The 25,699-nt window shown below is 45.0% G+C and overlaps 1 protein-coding gene across 1 annotated transcript in view; it reads right to left on the bottom strand.

The window, feature by feature from the left end:
- Nucleotides 1-13,584: 13,584 nt before the first annotated feature.
- Nucleotides 13,585-25,699, bottom strand: part of ABCD2 (ATP binding cassette subfamily D member 2) — a 39,621-nt gene continuing 27,506 nt past the window's right edge. Inside the window, exons 7-10 of the mRNA XM_015851579.2 lie at nt 24,446-24,591; nt 18,898-18,982; nt 18,068-18,193; nt 13,585-16,545 (exon numbers count right to left, since the gene is read on the bottom strand). Coding sequence (XP_015707065.1) covers nt 16,335-16,545; nt 18,068-18,193; nt 18,898-18,982; nt 24,446-24,591 — 568 coding nt within the window. The 3' untranslated portion in view covers nt 13,585-16,334. The remainder of the gene's footprint in view (nt 16,546-18,067; nt 18,194-18,897; nt 18,983-24,445; nt 24,592-25,699) is intronic.

The following is a 25,699-nucleotide window of genomic DNA, read 5'->3' as shown; positions in this document are numbered from 1 at the left end:
CAGCAGGACATCCATCTGCTGTGGTTTGGCTGGTTAAAGTGCCTAAATGCTGCTCTTCCCACCTAAGTCTCATGCAGCCACAATGTGCTTGAAAGGAAACTGGCTTTAACAAACCATAAGGCTCAGAAAAATAATTGATACCAAGGGATGGAGAGAAGCAGAAGATACTTTGCTACATTAGGAGTTAAATAATTATTTGGATCAACGATTTGGAACAACACCAAAAGGGCTCATTCCAAAAAGTGCACAATATCAGATACTTCTTGATTTGACACTAAAAAAAAGAGCAGTCATCCAACCAGCCATGACATTGCAGCCACCTTTCTCCAGCAGAAGGGTCTGATGCCATTTAACTTCTCCTCTCATCATTTCTGAACATTTCTATGGCTCTTCTCGGCAGCTTTTCCAGCTCAGTGTTGATGAGGTGCACCACGGATATTTACTGCTCGTTATCCATGGGTCTCTCTGTCTTAGGAGATCTTTCTACATCTTTTTCTCGCTGTTGGAGTCATTATCCCTTTGTCTGCCTTTTGATGGAAACTACAGATTTCAGCAAAGATTCTCATGAGGCTGCTGATAACAGCACTGACAGATCTGTACACTGACAAACCAGAGGCTGCCTATAATAAACCAGCAGGAATGAGGAAGCATTGTAATGACAAGGGAAAAGACTTAGAATAACTTTATATATATAGGCATACCCAACTAAATAACAGCCAGAGAGAACATAACTAAATAGACAAACATATGGAGGGAGTGAATAAAGGGTGGGTTAGGGTGGAACGCAGACCATGGCTGAGAAGAGAATAAAGGGAAAGGCAACATGTAGGACCCAGGAACAGCTTTCTTAACAGTGCAAATAGGAGAGAATCTCTCCACAGAAGTAAGATTCCCCCACTGCCAGGACACTACAAACAGCATTGGGAACAAATAACCTGAAGCAACCTGACTGCACGGCCTGATGGATGTCTCCAGGCTTACAGGAGATGACTAATAAACACAGAAATGCATTGGTTTCCACTTTATATTTCTGCTTATGGGCTTTCACTTGTTTGAGTCAGGTCCTGCTGGAGTAAATGGGGCACAACGTCACTAAAATAATAATAATAATAATAAAGAAAGAGTACCAAAAAAGCCCATTCTTCTCACACCCATTGAGGAGCAAATTAGTAGAGAAAAGAGCACCACCTAGTGCTATGCGCTGTTTGGTGATGCTGCTGTGTCCTATGCCCTTCTTCCTTCAGATTTCAGCGTTCTCCCACCTTGTTCTGCTCTGCAGCAAGGAGCATCCCAGCTCCCGAGAGGAGAGCAGCTGGTTTGCCCAGAGCCCGGCATCTCTCCGTTCTGTGCAGCCTGAATAAGGCAGTGCCTCGGGCACCCGGTTAGCATAATTATGGTGGCTGGTCTGATTCATTCAGGCCAGATTCTACCGCCCTTACTCACACAGAGGAGATTTGTGCCTCACTGATGGGCCCCGCTGCTTTCACTGGACTGAAAAACATCAATCAATGCTCACAGAGCAGGCTTGGGAAGGCAGATGACCAGACTCCTGCACCTTGAAAAATAGGTGGTGTTCTTTGCCTTTACCTTCTGATTCTACACTCGTGCCAAGCTTCTAAGCTTGCCTTTGTGCAGGTGAAAGCTCTATGCTTTCTTATTGCCTTATTTTAAATCAAAATCCACAGGAGGGAGATCTTCAATGGCAACATTTCTTTGCACGAGAGTTACCTTCGCTGTCATTAAGATGGATCCCATGTAACCTTAATTCTTCTCCTGCATTTAGTGTTAAAATCTACCTTGCTGCCTTTGTTTATGTCTTTTGGTTATTAATCCGTATAATGTTTGCATTCATATGTTTAACATTGAACACCTTCCATTCTGACTCACAGCTTCACGTTTTCTGTCACGGTGTAATTAAAATATCACAAGGAGGGAAGAAACAGGTAAATCAACTCAGAATGATTCTGCATCAGCTGTCGTTATGTATTATGCAAATAGGTCCAGACTTGAAGATACTTGCAGCATTGGCTACGTGGGTTAATTTACATCAGTATGTCTATAGTAAAATGTCATTTAAATGTCTTCTTCCATTTACAGTTTTGAGTTTCCTAAGTGATCTTCATGACCCAGGCTACCATGGCTAGATTCAATTATCTAGTGATGGGATTATACCTTCTACCTATGCAATCATTCAGCATTGCAGCATACATTCCAACTGGAAGATGATAAAGACTGTTAAATGAGAGTTGTACAAAGTGTGAGTTGTTATGAAATGATGGTTCGTGACCATATAGTGTCCAGTTACTGCTTGGACCCCGTGGATGCAGGATGTCTGTAACCATCCTACTGGGCAGGTTTATCTCTTGAAAATATGTGTGTGATATTACACGAAGGACATTCTCATTGTGTCAGGACTCCTTGGCTCTAGAACAAAGACATGTCATGTCATGGATATATGTTCATTAGAGCACATATACATATGGCTGGTGTCTGTAACTGCATTTACCAGTTACTGGTTAATGGGAACTACAAGCCAGGCATACTGCACTGCATTCCCAAGGATGCACTGCTCCTTCCATGCATGCAGCACACGTGAAATGGGCTCCCAAGAGCTCACACTGAGCTGACATGGGACACATACAGAGCTGAACACATGTCCACTGTGGCTGTGCTGAAGTCTGTGGGTGAGCAGTGGTTGACACTGTGGCTCTGTAAGGGATATAGTGTCTACTTGATGTCATGGGATGAAATATGTTGGAAAAGGCTGGCTCCGGTTTTGCATCTTTCATGTAGTAACAACTGTGGGGAAATTGGGAGTGACTGCAGGGACTGTTATCTCATTGCACGTGGGTTTGATTCTGTCATTGCGCTGAGCAATAGAATTTAACATCTATTCATTGTTGCACTAGTGACAACATAATTAGCTAATTAGTAAGGACTAATTGTTAAAAATACTGTATTGCAGCTACACTAAATGAAGTAGCCTGTGTACTTCTTTCTGGGAGAGTTATGAGTCCATGCTTTTCTCCTTAGGAATCAAACACCTGGGAAATAAAAACCAAAGCAGCAATTCGAAGCCAATTCATATCCTGCTATGACTAAACCAGGGGCAATAAGGGACTGGCAACTGCACAAAGGTTGGGTTTATGGCCTCGTTCAGGGTGCAGAGTGTGTAGCCAGGAGCAGGCAAGGTCCCTGCTGGCACCAAGGGTTCAGCACTGCCTTCCACAGCCTGACACCAAGGTTTGGGTTTACAAGGAAACCAAAGCCACCACCCCTGCCCTTCAGACTGAGTGGTCCTGCTGCCTGGTTGGGTCTGCTGGCTCCACACATAAACCAGAGGCATCACCAGGGGCTGGGGAAAGAAACCTCTGTCTCTTAAAACAGAGCAGCTGTGTTAATGTCAGCCTGGAAGGGCTGGGTTCCCAGGACACCTCTTTCTTTCCCTGTGCCAACTATGGGGGAGGTTCTGCAAGGGTGAGGCCCTTTGCAGTCAAGTAATTGGAGTCCAGCTGTGCTTTAGCCACAGCTTTTGCAGGAGGAAACAAGTGACATCTATTTAAAAACTGTGATAGACCAAAGATTTTTTTGTTCCCAGACTATCTGTTTCTAGTTATGGTTTTGTTCTGTGCTTTCAGCTGGCATATAATTACCATGAATTATAGAGCAGAACAGGGTGTGTGTAACCACACCTCGAACAAGCTGGTTCTCATTGGCTTGAGCAATGACTGGAGCAGCTCAGGTTCCCAAGCGTGGCTTTGAAACACAGTCTGGGAGGCCTGTGCAGAAAGCTGGGCTGCTTTAAAACTGATCCAAGTGGCATATTGTACCCCTGGTAGCACTGACAGTGCACACCATGGCTCTTTCATGAGCCCGGAAGTGCACGTAGAAACATTAAAGCTCACACATTACAACAATATTAAATAAGACAGTAACACTTGCTGACAATTAGCGTATGCCTGTTAAATCCTTCTTTTCATGTTTGGGCAGGGAAAATACCCATCTTGCAGATGTTGAGCCAGGATGGTATCTCAATTTTGGCCTTAGACTGTCCTGTGGCAGAAGCCTTTCATTCATTAGAAGCCTTCAGGAAGCGTCCTATGCTTCCTGAAGCTCAGCACACAGGGGATTTCAAAATGATGATGCTGACAAATGCTGAAGCACAGACCAAACCTGTGGCTGAATGCTCAGCAGCAGAGAGTGCTGGCAGGCAGTCACACAGCCCATCTGGTTGGGAACTGCTGCTGCTGCTCCAGCCAAAAACAAGAGGTAGCTCATTATCACTGGATAATAAGACCCATTATTTATGGCAATAAAATACGTAGGCAATATATGTTGACATTTCACCTTCCAAATTACTTATTTCAGCAGAGATATGATTTTGCAGGTAGGATAATACAACAACAGTGATGTAGAAATTATTTTGAGAACCTCTTAGTGCTTGTGCTTCTGGCTGACAAAGCAAACTGCAGAGAATTAAACCTGCTCTCTATGCAGACGTTTGCAGGGATGGTTGATGGGTGTGGGACACGATGAAGCCCCAAGGCTCTATAAAGAATATTTCCATACCCATTTCAGTTCCACTACCTTTCACTACAGGATTTAAGGTTTCCAGACTGAAGGCCTTAAGTCAGTATTTGAACACTGAACTAACCAATTTACCTGGGAAAACTGACCACATTTTACTGCTGGGTGAACTGTGGGGCAAAGTTCTGCCTCACCTGCCGCTTTCTTCATGATGAAATATATGACAGGAAGGCCTGGGAATGGGAAACATCTTGTTTTTTCTCTGAACCACAGAGGTCCCTGCTGTGAGATATTCCTCAGACCAAAATCCAAAGTAATATTCAGAAGACGACAAGGACTTCCTGTGCAAGGTACTCCCGCTGGGTTAGGTAAGCGGCTGAGCTGCTACTTGCCTGTACTTTGCAGTGCAGAGTAATAATTAACGGTGATAAATAAATACAGATGCCAAAGTCCAAGCTGCGTAGCCAATAACTGCCATCATAGAAAATGTCCCCTATGGGCAAATTTTGATGTAACTGTCAACAGGGTGTCAGCTAAGGCAGCCTCTGACCAGCCATTCAGAGTCCATTCAAACCCCTCAGACACCAACAAAGTGCAGCCCCTTGTGCACTGAGCAAACCCTGAGTGCTATGGGAGCCAAAGGAACCCAGGGCGTGCTGCCCTTCACCTGGAGGGCAGTGCCTGCCTCTAAGCCCCTTTGCCATGATAGCCTTTGTAAAGCCTTTTCTGCCTAACCCTTAAGTTAGGAGGTGACGAAAGAGTTGTGCTTTGTGCTTGTGGGCCTGGCACCCAAATGCAGACTGCACACCACTGCCCAGTTTGCAACTCAGACTTAAGCACAACCACGTATTTCTGCAGGATACTCCGTTACGTGGCCTGCCCTTCCTGTAGATTTTCTGCCTGAACTCATAACGTTTCTTTTAACCCATCCATCATGTTCTTTCAGATGAATCTGAACTTTTATCTGTGTTGCTATCTTCAGCCCTTTGCTATCTTCTGTTGCCCAGCATGCTTTATAAACTGATTTGTGGGTAGCAAGCACTGTGATTTATGTGCTACGACACAGCCCCCTTCTTAATTACCAGCAAAATCTTGAAAAATCTCTTCAGGAAGACTGAAATTTGCCGGTCTTGGCTCAGTTCAAAGATATATTGTCGCTGTTAAATGACATAGATACAGATAAAGGTTTTCCAATTCTACTAAACGTCAGCATTGCCATTCTTGTAATTTTATCAAGAAAGCCAAAGATCTGATGTTTTTTATAATGCCTCAGCTCCTGCATGCTCATAATTACACAAGAGTAAATCCATTCTGTGTTTAAGTTCCTTACTATGAGAGTGGTGAGGTGCTGGCACAGGCTGCCCTGAGAGGCTGTGGATGCCCCATCCATCCCTGGAGGTGTTCAAGGACAGGCTGGATGGGGCCCTGGGCAGCCTGGAATAGTATTAAACATGGAGGTTGGTGGCCCTGCCTGTGGTGGGGGCTTGGAGATTCATGGTCCTTAAGCTCCCTTCCAAACCAGGCCATTCTGGTTTGGAATCAGATGAATCTTTGATTTTTGGAAAAGAAAGTATCCAATACTCATATTCACAAAGTGGAAAACTTAGATTAGCCATATTTTGAAGGCTCAGAAATCTAAAATACACAGCTAAAAATATCCAATCTTTGTTGTTTTGGATGTATATTGCTATTTTCAAGCAGAGATTTTTGAGGTGTGGTGTTAGCAAACCTGAAATCTTGCTACATTCCTCCTCACCTCAGTATCGCAAATGGAAACAGATGATGCAAGTCGTCCCCAAGTAGCACCTAGTTGTGAAGCATGAAGAAACAGGTTTTGAATCACCAGGGAAATGGCATCAAAATACACCTGGGTAAGGATATGCAGGGAAACATTACATCACGTCCCATCAGTCGCACGGCCAGATGACTGTACATGTGGCAGCACTGCTCTGAAAGACATGCCTTGGGAGCTTTTGGATGCAGGACAGGTGACACGTCTCAGCAGTCGTGCCAAGTGCTCGTTTATCCTCTTCATTGTCCTGTGTACAATTGTGTCTGCTGGATGCATGAGGCAGGCTCTGCCAAAAAGACAGACACCAAAGAACTTCACTTGTCTCTTTCCCAGGCTGCAGCAAGCAGCACTGTAGGAACATTCCTGTCTTGCCATTGCATTCAGGATACATGTTTAATAACATGGGACATTTGTAAAGATTTATACAGGTGTAATTCATTGCTGAGTGGTGCTGTGTCCACATGAGGCATAACAGTACATCTCAAAATGCCTTATTGTAGGACAAATGAAAAGTAATTTCACATCAGTTTGAGATAGTGGTCAATGCACCAGGAGCCCTCTTTGTACCACCTATTAGCTTAGCTGATGTCCTGCTCTGGGGGCAGTCTCCTCAGGGCAGAGAGAAGCAAGCTGCTGAAGGTGGCCAGGGTGGCTGGTCCTCATGCCCCACACACACCACACTCATGGCTGGTTGTGCAGAGAGACTGCTCAGAGGCTGTGGATATTCTCCTTGGAGATCCAGAAGCTGCTGTAGCCTGTTAGTGCCCTGGGCACTCTGCTCTGGGTGTCCCTGCTGGGGCAGGGGTTGGACAGAGGGACACAGAGGGCCATGCCAGCCTCAGACATGTTATGGTTCTGTGTTTTTGTGGCTGGATCAGGAGGCAGGCCTGGAACAGTTGTCTTCTAACACGATGTGAGCATGCTGGAAGCATTACAATAGCACCTCAGAATGGTGTTTCCGTGGTCATGGTCAGATGTGGGCAGAAGTTCTCAGGGGGTGTCTGGTGTCCCCCTAAGGACCAGAGCTTTAAATGTGCTCCACACATGGGTTCAAAAGCAGGCATTTAAACTGTTTTTGGCCTGAGCAATACTGATGACTGCTCTGTGGATCAGCATCTTGAATTCAGCCTTGTTCTAATGATTTGCAGGAGGTGGACAGGCTTGATGTAGGGTAGAAGCAAGATCTCCCCACGGCCAGAGGAGTGGATTTCCAGCTGCTCTACCTCACCTCTGCAGTTGGTTAGCAAGTGGAGCCCTGCCTGGCAGTCTCACTTCTCTACTAGCTGGGGAGTGGCTCCTTTATCCCATTCTTGCTTGACTTCATGGCAACCCTTACACAATCCCTGGCAGCACTGCCAGGCATCTCTGTTATGTGAACACCCCCAGAGCTCTTATGTACTCAGCTTGAAACAACTTCAAAGATGCACTGCTTCTGGCCTTCAGAAAGACGTTGCTGCTGCCCCCAGAGGGCTGGCATTCCCTGGCTTCCCTCCTTCACCTTTCCCTTCCCTCAGCCTCTTCACTTTCTTTTCTCTCACTCCTCTGATCCCCTCTTGGGTGCTCATTCTTTAACCTCACCAGCGCAGAACTGAGACCCATGTATTTCTCCTTTGCTGGCTGCTTCCATCTTGGCAGAGAGCCCCAGCAGGCAGCAGGGGACACTGGCAGCCCTCAGCTCTCAGGGGTCTTGCAGAAGGACAACCCGCTACCACTGCTGGCCTCTGCCCTGTTCTTTGCTGGGGACAAGAGGACAGGGCAGTCAGCGAGAGGCCAGGCTGAGAGCAGAGCCAGTTCTCAACTCTTTGATCTCAAATTTGGTGATGATTGGATTTTTTTATTTATTTTTTTCCTGGAATTCCAGTTCTGTGGAAGTAAATAAAGAGCAAAAAAGCAACCTGTGTTCATGGCCAGAGAGTAAAGATTGAAAGTATGAAACCAATGCAGCATGGTGAGGTGGGTGCGTGTTGCTGCTGTTTTGGTGCAGCCTTCTGTTAGGGGCACCTTTCGTAGCACCTCCTCTCTCAAGAAAACCAGCCTGGATGTGAGCAGTGGGACTCAAAACTCAGTCAGTAAAAAGAAGAACAAACAACTGCACATAATGGGAAAAAATATGTTCCCAAAATAGCTGCCCCCCTGTATTTCTGTCCTTTGCCATGGAAGAATCGGGCTGGGAGCATCAGGAACCTTTTCCTTCTAATTCTGGCCGTCTTCAAATCCGCCAGTCTGGGGACAGACAGGCAGCGCCAGTGATCCCCGCAGTGGAAATCTGTCTGAAGGGGAGCTCTGTCGGCCTCAGATCTGTTTTCTCTGGAAGCCTTTCTGGGCCAACCTCTTCAAAGTGCAGCAGGGAAACACCATCTGCCTGCTGGATTAGAGGAAGAATGAATGAGATTTAATTAAGATGATTTTGCCCTCTAGACAGGTTGTTTAAAAATTCATTTTACCTCTCCTTCCCCTTCAATTAAGCTTGTAAGCTAGAGGGAGCAGTGCACCCTGAAATATTGATTCTGCCTCTCGGATTGCAGTGACCTACATTTGTGGGTGCTCTGTCCGTGATCAGGATTGTCACTGTCCTGCACACTGAGCATGGGAAGAGTGATCAGGCTGCTGGCTTGGGTTAGGCGCAGAGCTCAACACGAATCCTTTAATTTCTTTTAAATACATCATGATTCATTATCTCAGGCAGGATCCTGTATCAGGTGCATGAAGAAAGCTTTGTAAGAGGCAAGCCGAGGTTGGTTGATCAAAGCTATGCCCTAGGCAACATGAGAGAGCTTCCCAGCTGACTGCATCTGGTTTCTGCAAAGGCAGACAGCTTCGGTTTGACTGCTGGGGTTGACTAGAAGGAAACTTAGATGTGTTTCTTTTATTTTTCTCTTTTTTTTCCCCAATAGTTCTTTCCCCTCTGCTTATCAGTCATGTCAGTCCTACACAACAAGGAATAACTAAAGGCTTTTGGCTTTCATCCACACCTGGGAAGCTTACATCATCCTCACTGACGGCTTCAAAAGTGTGGCAAACAAGGAGTAAAATATTGGCCTGGCAAAGGTGAAACTCTTGAGAAATGCCCTGTGTTCTGAGCCCTGCCCGTAATTCTGCTGATCGGGATGCAGATCTGCTCCTGTTAAGTAACGTAGCATGCAAACAAAGAGAATTTGGGAAGGAATGATGGATCTGTGAATAACTTTGACTTTAGCTCTCACCAATTATATGTGCCATGGTGCATTGCGTGTTGGGTCACTCCCAAGAGTTGCAGAGCACCATAAATTTACATTAATGCAAAGCAAACTATTATGCGCCTTCATAATGCTGAGGGTCATGAACATCAATCTCATTTTATGTCTTGTGATGGCAATTTCTCAGTCCACCAACAGCAAAAAGTGCTGCATATGTTATCACCAGAACACACCACCTTGCCTTACAGGAGTTGCTTGCCAATAAAATGACTCCAGCTATCCACACATTCCAGTCTTTGGCAAGGGAGCAAACCTGAGCATTACTGTGTTGATATGAGTCTGCAAACTCAGCAGTAACCTGAGCTCTTGCAAGTTCCTCTCTAAAAATCTAATCAGTGTCATTAAGGAAACCTTTTAAGAACAGATGGGGATGCTTGATTACTCTAAGGTTCACGGTCCAAGCACTAGTTCTCTTGGGTTTCCCTGACATGCCCAGCATTTCTCTAGGAAGGAATTTGGCTTCACTGCCTTTTGTGATGTTCACATCTTTGCCACGTTTCCTTCATGCCAGGAGCCCAATGGTCTGGAGTTCTAGCAGCACTTTTCAAAGGGCATTACTGAGGTTTAGCATCACATGTAATACCATAAATCAGAGCCCGAAAGCCTGCACAAAAGTTTCTGTATTTGGGTCTGATTCTGGTGCTCAGTTGCACCACAAATACAGACAAATAGGAGGTAGGTTAAGTAAGATAAGGGTGCTGAAGAGCTTTCCCACCTCCTAAATATTTCTGTATGCTCGTGACTGCATTTGCAGTAAAACTCTTAGGGCCATAAGGTCTCCATGGCACGCTGCAGAGCTTCTTGCCCCAGCCCAAACACCCTGTAGATGAAGACGCAGCTTCAAGCTCAACAACACAAGCTGCTCTGCACACACGCCTCATTCTTTAGAAGGTGTTGTTGTGCCTCTTGTCTCCACCCTCGAGAAATCCAAAAACACTTTAAAAGATCATAGCAGTCAGATGAGATTAGAGAAGAAAACCAGATTATGGACAGCTTTAAGACATGTTGGGGCGGGTGGATGAAAACATCAGAGGTCAGTGCTCAGCCTGGCACTGGGTATTGCAGCCTCCTGCATGAAGCGCCTTTTCAAGGTGGGCAGTGGTGGATGAAGGTGCATTCATGCACAGGCCAGCTGAGCACCAGGGCAGGGCAGCTGGAGTCTGTCTGTGCTTGCCCCCTACAAAGGCACTCTGCTCTATTTAGATATATACCTGCCAAGTAAGGAGTACAGCACCTCTGTGGGTCTGCTGGTTCTGTGGGACTCCTGGGTGATGGCTTAAAGGTTTGAGCAGGAGAAAAGTGCTGCCAGCAAAGCTGGAGATACTCAGTCTCTCACAGCTCCAGTTCTTTGGCCCTTTGCTCCCAAACTCCTGATAGCTTTGCAGTTTGGCAGAGCTGGGAGCACTCCTGAGCCATCCATGCAGGTGTGGGCTGCGGCCCTGCTGACTTCAGCAGCGCTGCTCCCATTCTCATAATGGCCAGGAGGGGCTGTGTTGGCAGCGTGTAACACAAGCTTCAGATACCATGAAGCACATCCAGCAACGCCCTGCCTCAAACAGGCCCTTTCTATGGGATCACTACAGTACCCACCTGCAGAAAACCTGTCCTGGCTTCGTTCTAGCTCAGATTTGTTTGGCTGCAGCTTCCAACTTTTGAATCTCCTTTATGCCCTCTGCAGCAGCATAAGGCTCTGAATTAGCAAAGTAAACACACATGGCATTAGGCACAATGCTTTGAGTGTGGCCTTGCACTTCATGGCAGACTAAACAGGCATTTGGTGGTGAGGTATGTCCTTGGTGAGAGCGTGCTTGGCCCATATGGCTGAGTTTGTCTGCAGTGTTCCCCTCAGAGCTCCAGCTCTGACTGGAAACCTTGATGGCAGAGAGGGAGTAAAAGCCGAGAGTGAAAGGATTTAATTAAATAATCCTTGTTGAGGTTTCTCAGGTACAAGCAGTTTTGATAGAGACCCCTTGCCTCCATGGCTGCCTCCTCCAGGAGCAGGGCAAGCTGGGCCATGTTGGATTAGCCAGTCCAGGCAGATTGGCCAGACTGTAGCAGAATGGCCAGGCCATGCTGGGTTGGGAGTGCTGCAGCGGATTGACCAGGCCATGGTCGAGCAGGCAAGGCCTGGTGTGTTTAAGGGAACATCCAGCAGCCTTGTGTTTAAGAAGGAAGCACTTCCAAATACCTTTACAATGGATGGTGCCATCAGAGTTTTCTCCTGGTCATTAATTAAACCTCTCAGACAGAAGCAGGTTTTAGCCAGTGATTTGATGGAGGAACTTGACCTTACTTCTGGAAGTAAGACTTCACAGAGGACACACAGTCATTCTCCCAGGAATGAGCCTTCCCTCAGCTTTCACCTCCTCATGAAATGCACTAATAACTCTTCTTTTTTCACCCGTAATGATATGTGACGTGTCTAATAAACACAGTCCTTGTCCTCTGATGCTCAGCTCTGAGCCATATGGCACACACATAAGTGAAGATTAGCGATTAGACAGGACTTGAATTCAGTAACATGATTACAGTATAAAAATAGGCACGAGGCTGAAGCTGCACCTCTGTGTGCGCTCATTTTGCACTAGCAAGAACATGGAGATTTTGTGCATGGTGCACGGGGCACCAGGGGGTGGTGAGACCAGCCAAGGGCTGCACCCAGCCCAGCGGGGATGGAAAAGTAGGCCAGAAGGGTGGGGAGGGAAGACTTGGTGCAACCCGTATCATAGAGATCTGCAAAAACGCAACATGGAAGGCACCAAATGATAAGAGAAGTCTCTAACAAACTTCATGTATTTATTGCATTGCATGGCTAGAACTGAGGAGAAAAAGGCTGTAACTGAGACACAGAGCAGAAGAATGTTGGAGAATTAGTGTGACTCTTTGGACTGTTTTGATGCTAAATAGATTGGCTTTGCCTCAATACCTGCCTGACGTAGACAGTGAAAATTATGGTGTCAATTATAGTGAAAATAATTTTGTTTTCCCAAAGAAAAACCATCATTTTTCACTGAGTTTTTCATTTTGAAACATAAATGTAACTGACACAACCCTCCATTCTGGATGCCAAAGCACAGTCTGCTCCTGTGGCACATCCCAGGGGGGTTCTCCCTTGGACTGGCTTTTCCAAGCTCACCCAATCTGGTTATTTCCTGGGTCCCGGCCCAGGCCCAGCTGGCTCCTCAGCCCAGGACGGCCACCAGCCACAATCTCTTTCCTTTCTAATTACCTCTTTCAAAATGGATTCTTCGCACATATCAAACTTGCACTGGGCGGGTGCAGCGTTTCTTACACTTCACTGCTGCCTCGTCTTAGATGGCCTCATTTACATGAGGTTAAAGCCACTAATTTAAAGCATACAAAGCAGGTGCTGCAGAAAGCCATCATCAGAAAGAAGGCCACAAAAGGTGTTCTGCCTGATATTCCCCACTTACCAGAGAATTCCAGCCATGGGAAGGCTTTCAACACCTCAGACTATTTCCTGAGTCTGCTTTGCCCCCAAACGTGGGTCTGTACAAGCTCACCATGCTGCCCTTCTCTTCTGGGAATGACCCCATTGGGCCAGAGCCCTGGGTGAGGGAGGTGATGCTGCCCCTCTGCTCTGCGATACCTCAACTGGAGCACTGCGTCCAGATGGGGAGTCCTCAGTGCAGGAGAGACACAGACCTGCTGGGGTGGGATCAGAGAAGGGCCACAGAAACAATCCAAGGGATGGAACCACTTCTCATACAAGGACAGGCTGAGAGCTGAGGCTGTTCAGCCAGGAGAAGGCTCTGGGGAGATCTGAGCGTGGCCTTTCAGTACCCAAATGGGGGCTGTAAGAAGGAAAGGAATAGACTCTTGGACAGTAGATTTATCTAGGAATGAAACACTTGTTTTAACTTGCAAACACACAACACCCACCACTGTCTTTCCATCCCCATCCCACAGACGAGCACAGGAAGGGGCTTCCAAAGCACACACAGGCAAAGTTCTCACACAGGTCACGACTGCTTTGTGAATGATTCATAAGGAATGCTAAAACCAAAGTAAATGCAACATGTTTTATTTGACATTGGAATAAATTACAACTATAAAGCATGATTTATTGCTTTATAAATCGTCTGCTCTTAAAAGGCATTAATATCAAACATAAATGAAACAAAGACACATTCGATTAGCAGTTCAGTTCTCTTAAGCTTTATGAACAGCTCAGTAGAGTGACTTCATTCAATATACGACTGAAATCTCAGACGATAGGCTCATAAACTCGGCTCTGACATGCATTAAGATCATTCAGGCATACTGAGGGGACTGGAGGTGTGTTTGTTCATTTGCTTTAGGATACAATTCTGATTTTCCCTAAGATATCCCACTGAATACCCAGTCCTTCATTCCTCACTCAAACACAGATCCCATTGACTTAAAACATATTCTTAAAGGATGCTTAGGTTTTTTTTCTGCTCTTGCAAAAGAGCTTTCAAATTGAAAACCAGAAATAGTGTGGTTCCAAAATGAACTTCTCCTTGGTCAGAACCCTGAAATCCCACCTCAGAAGGTGAGATCCCAACATAGAAGGTGTTTTCTCCCACCTTGATTCTGGGGGGAAACAAACCATCCCATTGTTAGCTGAATTAACTGGGAATTAGATTCCTGAATTACCCTTCTTATTGCACTGTTAAACCCTGCTTGAGACTGGTATGAGTTTTGCTCAGCACCTTCACTTGTGCAGGACACAGACCCAGGTAAACCCAGTGCTGGGGCACGAGAGGCTGCTGACATGGGAACTATATGTGGGAGCTGTGCTGAACTGGGCCAAGGGATCAGCATTTTTCAGTGTCCTCCTCATTCAGGGACTGGGTGAGCCTGGTTTAGCTCCCAGTCACACGGTAAAGTGCATCACAGACAGGTGGGGAGCAATGGTGCCCCTTCCTCTACCTCATCTCCTGTCTTGGGAAAGTCTTGTGGTAAAGGGGTTTTGTGGCTGCTTTCTGCCAGCAGGACAGTCCGCTGCAGCTGCAACAAGGGCATGCACATGGTGTACACCTGATTTATCACAGTGGTCCAGAAACAGCTCAGAAATGCACAAGCCTTTGAGACCATCAGTCATCTCATTTACGCTCACAGAGAACAGATTCTTGGCTGACTTCTTCCTTTCCTTAGCAGATACAGATTTCTCTTTGAAGATGAGAAGCAGGAAAGCTGCCTTCGGGGACAGGCAGAGCCACTCACAAATCAAAACGCACTCACACATCATCCACATCAGTGACCTCCAGTCTGCACTCTACAACACAACATCTTATTGTCTGAACCTTCACTTCTCATCCCTTTCACAGATTCCCAGGTGCGACCTTTTCTCTTTCAGCGAGAAGTCCCAGAGGACTCCATGGAGAGAACTAACAGGAGGAACAAACTTGCCATCAGCGCAAAGCAGGATTGCATTCGAGCCATGGATTCTAATGGAGCAGGGCGAGGACCTGATTTATTCCAGGTTCTGGTCCAGCAAGCAGCAAGAAGGGAAAATCCATTCCCACCTTTATTTCTAGTTCACCGAGTCTGGCCTGCAGCAAGGCACTCAGACCAGCCCTGAGCTCCAGGGGGATCAGCCTGAAGCCCCTTCTGACTGCCTGGGGACACGGCTCCTACTGAACTGGGCAGACAATGGCGCTGTCAAAGGGCACATCTGAAGCAAAGCTGCCACTGGTGCATTTTCTTGTCTGCTCTGCTCACGGGGAGCACAGTGTTCATCCACTCTAACAAAATCAATCAGTGGTTATAAAATGCTCTACATTCTCACAGCCCTTTGTAAGCGCTGGGCATTCTAACTGGCAGGACAGCCATGCCTGTGAATTCAGTGTATGGTTAGAAACTGACACGCTCTCCTATGGTCCTCATCACAAAAGGTGTCACAGAACAAACATGTGCCTACACTGAGATTTTGCCAATGGAGGAACCAGATCAGAGGTGTACACTGCCTGGGTCAGGCCCATGAAGCAGATGAGTGACTCAGTGAAGCAAATCAAGGTCTCCTAACATTAGGCCCAGTGCTCCATCCACCCACCAGAGGTTACTACACAGGGGACAAGTAGTTCCCCAGAGGAATGGATATATCACCAAGGGCAAAGAGACTCTGAAATTGTGCATCACAGCATGAAGTACAGCACGTATATATTACATACTTAGCTCCATCCCTGTTTCTCTTGTCACAAGGGCAGTAGTTTGTCAGGACCTATTGCATTACTTCCTATGGAAATGCAGACAAAGACACATACGCTACTCAGCAGTAGAAAAGTTTTGTTTCACATGGGCTGAAAGAATGTTTCTTATACCCAAATGAGATTTTTGCATGCATCCGCATACTCACCCAGATGCTGCCTCTGCCGTGCTCCATGCCTGAGTGTCATGCCATGTTCGCTCTGCGTAGCAGGCATATCATATGCACACAGTGACCTGGTACAAGAGCACATTCTACAGGCTGAGTCTCAGGCCAAAACTCACCTACAAAACCTAAAAGTGCTGCTACTTCTTTGCAGTGAATTGGGCTTTCACTAGGAATTAACGTAAGCTGCAGTGATTAATCTTATACTCAGTGCCCTTGCTTGTTTTGCTTTCACAGTTCAACCACTTTCTTCCTTAACACTGAAATGCTAAAGTCTTACATAGCATTCTGAGCATTATTCTCTGCTGGCTGTGTTTCTCTATGCTCTAAGCCTCTAGCACAATGCATGCAAAGGATAATGTCTGAACTTGTAATGCTTTTAACTAAAAAAATACTTTTAAAAACATAAAACATAAATTATTTATTCTTCTTTGTCCATTGTTTTGAGCACTGAGTCTTCTCCCAAGATTTTACACAGTTCATTCAGTCTCTGCTGCATTTTAGGAATTCCTGCAAGTTGGGACTCCAGTCTCTGTTTTTCCTCACTCAGTGACAAGCGGACGTCTGTGTTGAGCTGTTCAAAATGCCAGCCTCCTTGTCCATCGAACTGCAGCAAGTGAGTGTGGTACTTCCTGCATTAGAAAATAATACATCAGTAATGGCTCACTTCTGCACACCGGTTTGGATGTGTGTCTATTCTCAACGATGTCTCTCAGGAAACTGAGTGCTGTTCAGTTCTGGATCACTGGGTAAGACTCCCACAGGCTCTTCAGTGACTCATATACCTAGGACACTCTTTTGTGGGGGGTTTGGGCATCTCAAATCCAGTCAGCAGGGCTTCCCCAGGCCATCACCACTGGTGTCATTACAGATATCTACCACGTAGTGCCTGATTAGCTCTCCTCCCAACTTCAGTCTGCTGCACATCCAAACAGTCCCTTCTCTTCAGAAGAAAGAAATATGTGCCCCAGTTCACTTTACTTATTTCTCTTTGCAAGAGATGTTAGATCTCCTTTGAAGACAAAACATTCAGGCAACCCCGGTGCACCTGATGCTACTGATAAATTGGTTTGTTCAACTTAAACCTCAGTTTGTTCCCCTCCATTTGATAAGGTGGGATAAATAAACTTGCAGACCTAAAACACTGCAAGGAGTCAATCTAAAAGTCTGTGCAAGAGTCACAGATCTTTCAGTGAGTATCAGGGTGTGTGCACTGCAAATATTCAAAGGTGTGTGGGGGTTTTGCCAAGACCTGACAAGACATTTATCAGGAGATGCAAGAGGAAGAGCAGAGAGTTCCTTCAGAGCTGCTGTTACAACTGTGCCATTTATCACTGTAAATTACAGGAGATGAAACGCATCATAAAAAGGCAATTATGAATCCCATGTGGGAAATGTGACAGTTTAATAAACTCAATAGATTATGACATGAGGTTCAAATGAGATGCAACTCCAGGGCTACACTCACCACTTCTTGCATATTAATCTTTGAGACACAAAATACTTCACCTGTCTCTCAATTTTTTACCTCTGCTAAAAAATAACAATAATAATAAAAGCAGGAAGCCAAGAGAGCTGACTGAGACATCTAAGAGTGGTGCTCCAGGAAGGCAGCCAATGTTTTGAATGAAAGAGCAAATATTTCAAGGCACAAACTTAAGGAGAGAGCAGCGTGTGACCCCTATGCAGTGCAGTCCCTATGGAAGTGTATCTGATTGAAAGACATTTGATCCTTGTTTCTGAATACTCAGAACTTGTTCTTTACTTCTCAACAAGGAGGCCATCACATCCCACCTAAGCACCCGCTTTTATCAGTTCCACTCTCTGCAAATCATCTGATTTCTGATAACTTCAGTCTCTCTGAAGTATATGGTTGTTTTAGGTATTCACCAGCTGTATTGCCCTTGAGGGACTCCATACTAAGTACTACCTCACTAGAACAGATTTCTAATATTTCTCTTTTTAATATAAAATGACATTTTGAAAGCTCATGGGTCCTGCAGATACATTTACACTGTGACTATTTTAGGCAGATTATCTTAGAAAGTGCAGAAGATATTGATTAAACAACTGCCCCACTATGGAACAAAGGCCAACCCATGTCTGTCAGAAAGATGAAAGCAAAGTCCCTCATAAATTCCTGGTCATACTTACCAAAGAGAAGGTCTGTGTGTTATAGAAAGCAGGGATATCCCGGCAGCTTTTGCAGCTTGGAATATCTTTCCTTCAACATCAATGCTTACAGCACTCGTGCATTCATCTAGCAGTGCATATTTTGGCCTTTCAAAAGTAAGTAAAGGGTGTTAAGTCATCTGTGTTTTGGACATATTGTATTCCTACACATTTAATTGAGAGAACAGTAGTATGCAGATGTCTTTTGCAGGAAAGCTGCCTCTCATCTGCAGCTGGAAGCCAGCTTGCACCATCAGGTACAGACGTGGCTTCCAGGAAAAATGTGCTCTATTTCCTGGTCCATCTGAGCACACAGTGCTCTAACTCCTGTGTCCCAGTTTGACCTGCTATTGCTCTGTTCTGTCAACAGGCCACGCAGTAACTAGAGCCAGCTCAGAGAGTCTCTATTCACTGCTGTGTACACACTGCCTGTGCAAGGTTTCCAGTATCAGAAATAAAATAAAATAAGACCCTGGGTTTTGGCTTTCCAACTCTCACAAGCTCTATAGCAGACCACCAGTTTTCTGCAATACTTGTAGGACAGATGAAGGGATGATGTTTGTGCCTGATTAGATAAAGAAAGGAACGTGCATAGAATGCAATGCCACACTGTTAAAGGCAAAGTTTAAGTAAGAAGCGTTACCCAAACTACAAGCTGAACCTGCATGAATAAATGACAAAGTTCTGTGCACCAGTCTAGAAGTACTGCACGTTGTATAGAGATTACAGGCTACTACTGCTCAAGCTATTACAGAAAACCTCCAAAACTCCTTATTTTCAGATATTACTTAAAGAACAAATCAAATGCTTACTTATGATAAAACATACGAGCCATGCCCATCCTTTGTTTCTCTCCTCCTGATAAGACATCTTTCCAATCCATGATGGCATCCCAGCCTTATAAAAAATGCAAACAAAGCGTGTCAGGACAATACATGTTTATGATGAAAATACACCTTCACTTGCAACATCTCTGCAACCCCCAACTCAAGTCATAAAGGGTTCAGGGTTCTGGATCACATCTTCTGAAACACTTCAATGCCTTTCCATTGGTACTCCATTGGAATGAAGTCCCAAATATCACGTCAGTGTTGAAAGCAGAATTTAGACTCTCCCAGTTGAACAACTTTACTTACCATCTCTGTGAACAGACATCACTGCCATATGTATAACTAACCATTTTTCTGCCGCGTTTTTGGCTGTTCCTTCTTGAAATGCATGAGTGGAAATTCAAAACAAATTCAGCATATGAAAGGAAATAAATGTAAAGGACATAAGCAGCGCTGTCAGATTAAAACGCTTATTGTCTGGCTCCTCTCACTGCTGTGAGTCAGCAGACTTTGCAGGAGCACAGACACAGACACATGGACATTCTGTGTGCCCAGACAAGCAGCTAACGTACAAAGCAGCACACACAGACAGGAGCATTTTGCATACAAACTTCCTGATATTTTGTATTTAGAATTGACCCAAACTGTTACAACACTGAGTATTCTCATTTAATGTTCTGCACGGCCTCTAAATGACTTTTTTTTTCATCACTTTCAGACACATGCGACAGGGCGGTGAGGAGCTCTACCTGTGATGTTACAGTGAACTGGTGTTTCTGTGAGTATTATGGCATGGCTCATTCTCGCTCACAAAAAGCTGTCTTCAAATACCAAATCACTGCACCTGAAGTGCTGTGTTCAGTTGTGGGCCCCTCACTACAAGAAATACATGGAGGCCCTGGAGCGTGTCCAGAGAAGAGCAACAAAGCTGGTGAGGGGTCTGGAGCACAGCTCTGATGGGGAGCAGCTGAGGGAACTGGGATGGTTCAGTCTGCAGAAGGGGAGGCACATGCAGTGCTTTGGGCCAGCTGGCTCCTGGCAGAGATGAGGCTGTGTAATGGGTCATCACTCTGACCAGTTCTGGGACAGGGGAAGGATACACAGAAGCTGTGTGTGATTATGGTTCCTGGCACTGGGACCACACAGAAAGCTGAAGTGCTGCTCCACCAGTGCTTCCAAAAAGAAGATTATAAAATGCCCAGAGCACTCCTTTATGATAAAGTGTGTTAGAGGAATGTCCATAGAAACAGCTACACTTCCGAAGGCAACACTCATCCTACTGTTTATACTTTCTTAGTTTAAAGCTGATAAAACAGATGAGCTCCGGGGCTGCGTTGGGATGGGAGCTCTGGATTTCAGCAAGGGTGTGGGTGGGTGTGCATGTGTGCACGTGCCCATGGAAGCAGCGCCCGTGTTCTGATCAGCTGGTTTATGAAGGATTAGAGACAAAAATAGAATGAGGTTCAGGAAAGGGCCGCAGAATGGAAAGGAATATCACTTGTCAGCAGTCATCCTATTCTTTCCTCTGAAGGGGGAAGATCTAGTCTCAATTCACCAGGATACAATGGTCAGATCTGCAGTCCTTTCAGCTTATGTCCTACTTTAATATTAGCAGTGCATCTTGCCTCTTCCTACCTCCCTCCCTCCCTCAACTTTCCTGTTCACCACTTGGAACATCCTAGACAACAGATAAGGAAGGCTCCACTTTAGTATCATCCCTTTGCAATTTTAAAAAGGATTTTTTAATATCTGGACAATTTCCTCTGAAATCTAACAATAAACCAGCTTCCTACGGTGCATTAGCAGCAATGCATCTGCTTGTTTCTCTTTTCTTTCTGCAGGTCAGTAAAGATCCTCAGTGTTCTGGAAATATCAGCCAAGTCACGGGCTTTCATCACCCACAGCTACATCCATTTTACAAATGAAGAAAAGAAATGGCTTGTCTATCAATGCAGCACAAATCTCCAAGGAGGTACAAATGTAATCTGGCATTCAGCACCCAAATTCCTCACTGAGCTTCTTGGTACACACAGCTTTTGATTGCATGCAAGAAGACGTCAATGTGAGGAACACTGGATGCCTCAGAAATGCCTTCTGCAACCAGTAAGACAAAGAGCACATGCAGTGTGCTGGGGCAGAGGAACAGCACTAGAAACAGATATTGCTGTCAGCAGAAATCAGTGATTGCCTCGTGACAGCAGCAGTTTATTTTCTTGCATGGTTTCTTTCGTAATTCCTTTTGCTCAGTTTTCTTAAGGAAAAAAAAAAAAGCGGGTTACATTTGGGTTCTGCAGTGTATCCTGTGTCCTCGTGCATCCCTGCACCTACATGCAAGATCAGTCAGCTGCCAAAACATAGAGACGTAGAAGCTCCTTTTCCTGAGCTATCATTTCCCAAAGTGGCTCATCAGATACGGACTGGAGGATTGCAGAATGATAGGAGAAAGGCTACAGCAGCAAACTGCAGCTGAGGAGGCTGCCCTAATGAGTTTCTGAACATGGAGCTTCCCACACTGTATGTGTCCCCAGGCAGCTGTCAACAGGAAGGCAGCCCTGGTGCTGTGCAGGATGAACACAGGGAAATTCTGAGCTGAGGAAGACACAACAAGACAATCAATTGCACGAGCCCAGCACAGCGTGGCACTGCAGGGATTTGTGGCTCTTTAGAGCAAATGGAAAAGCTGGTGGAGCGCGCCAGTTACTGTCGGTGTCGTTAATAAAAGCAAATCCAGGTCTAAAATGATCTAATGGGAAGATCTCAGAGAGAAGAAATCTGCTTGTCATGTGTTTATACATGGCTTAGCAGGAGGGTTCCTTGGACAAGACCCAAACTTGTGACAAATATGCACAATAATGAGGAATAATTATAATCTGGGGTGCTGAGAAACCATAAACAGGTTGAACTTGTTCAGTACTGTCATCAGCCCTAAGCAGACAGGCCTGGCCCTGCATGCAGCACGCTGCCTCACACACTCATATGACAGGCTACCAGGCACCCATGGCTCCCATGCTAGTGACATCTGCTAAGTATACAGGAGTTTCTACAGCAGGTCAACAAAGGAGCCATCCGATGCACATCCATGTACATCTCCATACTACTCCTCAGGTTTCTGGATGTGCCTTTTTGCCATCCATGTTGCATGCAACCTTATTTGTTATCCTCGTGTTTCGTGCAATTATTGTGCTGCCATAGCTAGCGATGTTGTACTTGTTGATGGGGGACCTTAGTGATAGGGATTGGGCTCAGCAGCATCAGGAGAGCTGCTGTTGGGGTGGGTAACTTGCTTTTTTGGTGTATTCTGCTGCTACTGGATGAAATCTTCTTCATAACAGTAACACAGAATCTAAATGCTCAATTGGACTACTTATTAACTGTTCTAATTACTTCTAACTGGGCCAAACCTTATTGCTCCAAAAAGAGGAATTTCTGCCATTGGCAGCAATAATAGCAGGCTTTTTTGGCTCTTCTACCCTTGGGTCTGAGTGACCCTTGAACTGATGCAACATACAAGTAAGTCAGCCAAAGACAATAAAGTTAGGCCAGGACAAACAGATCTGGAGCCAGAGCTGCGTACTCCTGGCTCCATCTGGCTTTTCATAACCGCCCACAGGGAGCAGACTTACATACAGCTACAAAGTGCCACATTATTTGTGCATAGCATTCGTGATCAATGAGAGCAACAAGGTCAGGCCTCAAGGACCGGCTGGCTGGCAGAGACACAGCACCGCGGGGATGGGTGAAAGGGAGAACAGGCTACAGAGATGATCTACAGCAAAAATACAAGAACAGCAACATTTTGTTTCTATAACGAGATGATGGGCAGATGCGAGTTTTATTCCTGGAATGATTGATGGAAACTGTCTGAAACAACGTTGACAAATCACACACATACCCACAAATCTGAATAACTGAAATTGGTTTTGTTGCTGTTTTTTTCAGATGCTGTACTTTTACAAAATATATTTACAAGTAGAATTTTGCTGAGAATTTTTCGGTACAGCTTTTTCTATTGAAAAATGTCTTTTTTTTTTTTTTTTTTGTTAATTGTCAAAGCAGTTTGCAAAAAGAGAGTCGATTTTGGGCAAATCCCTTGTTCTACAAGTTTTACATAGGACTTTTCATTATGTTGCAAACAAAACTTTCAGTTCTTAGTGGAAACCAGTTTAAAGAACCTGTTTTAAGTAAAAGAGTATAATAAAAAATGGAATAAAAATAAAACATTCAGCTATGCATGAACAAAACCATCAGCTGTTTGCTCTTGAGAAGCATTTCTCTGGCTTGCTGCTTCAAAAACATGAATATGAGTCTTTGAAGCAAACTGGGGGAGCTCTGAAGAATATGGAAGTATATAAAATCCATGTAACGTGTCAAACCATGTCACAGATTTCCTTCCCTTCTTAATGCCCAAGGAGAAAAGAGACTAAGTAAGTGTATTATGGTCCTAAAAACGTCCTGGTATGTAGTAATCTGTCTCCTGTTTTCCGGCTTTGCCCACTCGTGTCATTTTAGATTAAAGTCCGTAAGACACTCTTTGTAACATTTGTTTCTGCCAACCATTGCACAGTGTTCCTTTATCCTCATCTGAGTCAGGACCCCATACAGTTCCCAGCGCCCTCAATACTTTTTTTTTACAGCTCACTTCCTAAGTCTCACTTGTGCAGTTAGACAAGCAGAAGAGCAAGAATGGGATCAGCAATAAAACTAGATTACTGTCTTTTGGCACAGAAAGTGGAGCTAGACTGATCCAAACCCGGGTTTTCAGTTTGGCAGTGCAGAACACCAACCCAGGCAACAGCATCTTAGAGGGGAAGCACAGTAGCTGCCTCATCATCAGTGACACACTCCAGCTGCAAGGCTATAAACCACAATGATGAACATTCAGAGACCGCTGGGGATATGGTTTTGGCTGCTGAGGGTCATGTGCTGTTCAGTCCGTCTGCAAGTACCAACGCTATGAATGCACACACCACAGTGGCTTCCTGCCACTTACAATTTAACTGCTTCTCCTTTTCTAGCTCCCTTTTCCAAAACATCTGCTCATCCTTCTGCAGACTGCACACTTGACTTAGAGACCTAAATGACTTAGGGATACTAAGAGTAATACTTTTAATATCAGTGTAGTGAGTATGGACCTCCTCTGCAATTATTCTGATCACGGAGTTTAGCTCCCTGCCTCTCTTTTTAATGCTTGTGTCATAGCATCAGGTCTGAATGAACTAGAATGCCGACATTTTTATATTCTATTAAATCCTGAGGGTCAGCAGCCATGAGTACATTCTTAGCTAAGAAGCATTAATCCATGAATTTTTTTTAAGGCAAACAACATTGAGAGCATATTGGCAATTAAAATGGCAAGTGGCAGATGGCAAAGCTCTGCTGTCAGTCACTGTCATTCGGTTATTGTTAACTTGTTTACATTGGTGTGGTTGTTGCTGCTAATGTTAATGGAGGGAGTTAAAGGTCAGCCTCACTAATACCTACACCCAAGGAAGGGATTTTGTGGAAGTTTTTACAAGAATATGCAATTTACCTCCTTCTCTTTGGACTATGTGGTACAGATGAACCACATGCAGGATACACTCCAGATCTTGATCTTGGTAGCCTTTCTCATGCATGTCTTCCACGGAATCGGGATAGATGACCTGATCACGCAGTGTTCCAATGGACATGTAGGGTCTGCAAAATAATACAGAGAAACCAGTCATCTAGAGCTGACTCCAAGACAGTGTATCTTATTGAGGATCTATGAGCAGAGTACAGTGCTTTAAACATCATGTTGCTAAAAGTGGATTCATCTGTGGATACACTGTGGGTGAATGTTTTTCTAAACTTATCTTAAGGCCAGTGTATTGCTTACATAACAGTTGATTACAACACAGTAACATGGGTATTATTACGATGAAAACACAATGACAGAACAAACATCCATTTCACAGCCCATTCTGAGTGTTTTTACTAGGAATAAGAAGCAGCTTCTGAACTACCACATTCCCAGACCAGGTAATCTCATTCCCCACACTAAAATAAGCTGTCCCCCCTCTGGAGCCAGGGTTGACTGTTATGAGCTGTGTTTAGGTCTGAAAAATTCTTCTAGCCTCTACACAAAGTCATCTCAAAGAACAGTTTTACAGTAGTTTAGATGCTAGCAGGCCATCCAGGCCTGCATCTGTTTGCAAAGGCCAGGCCACTATATGTAGAGGCCTCGTGTTGATAATTCCATTTCTGACATGCCTCATCCAACCAAATAGTCAGTGACTTCATCAACGGCACTGATGCTGTGTGAAGGCTAGACTTAGTGAGGACTCACTAGGTAGTCCTGAAGCTGAATTTACTGTAACAGTGAGATGCTTTAGGTCAAAATTTGGGCTAGTACAGGAAAATTTAATGCACGCTAAAGAACCTTGGTTTATGGACTCTGATGGAGGATCAACTGAACAACAGGGCCAAAAATTGCTGGTCACAGTTCTCACCAACTGGAAACACACTGAGAATGATCTGTAGGATTTTGAGTTCAGAGGTGAATGTAAGGCCAGAAGAACAGTCAAGCTCAAGACCCTGGCCTGCTTGTTGTGCCAGGAGTTATGCTAACTCCCTCTGGGTTCATCTGCCAAAATAATATTTATCTTATTAAAGCTGTACAAGTGCCAGGGGCTGATAACACAGAGAAGCAGCAAACATTGGGCCAGCAATAAGGAGTCTTTCAGGCAGCTTACTCTTGCCACAGAGAACAGATGGTTGTTTTGCTGCTGACAACCACACTGGTCTGTATCCACATATAATTATG

This window comes from Coturnix japonica, chromosome 1 (assembly GCF_001577835.2).
Source record: "Coturnix japonica isolate 7356 chromosome 1, Coturnix japonica 2.1, whole genome shotgun sequence".
Taxonomy (NCBI): Eukaryota; Metazoa; Chordata; class Aves; order Galliformes; family Phasianidae; genus Coturnix; species Coturnix japonica.
The sequence above is the reverse complement of the archived record's forward strand: the minus strand, read 5'-3'. Positions and strand labels throughout refer to the sequence as shown.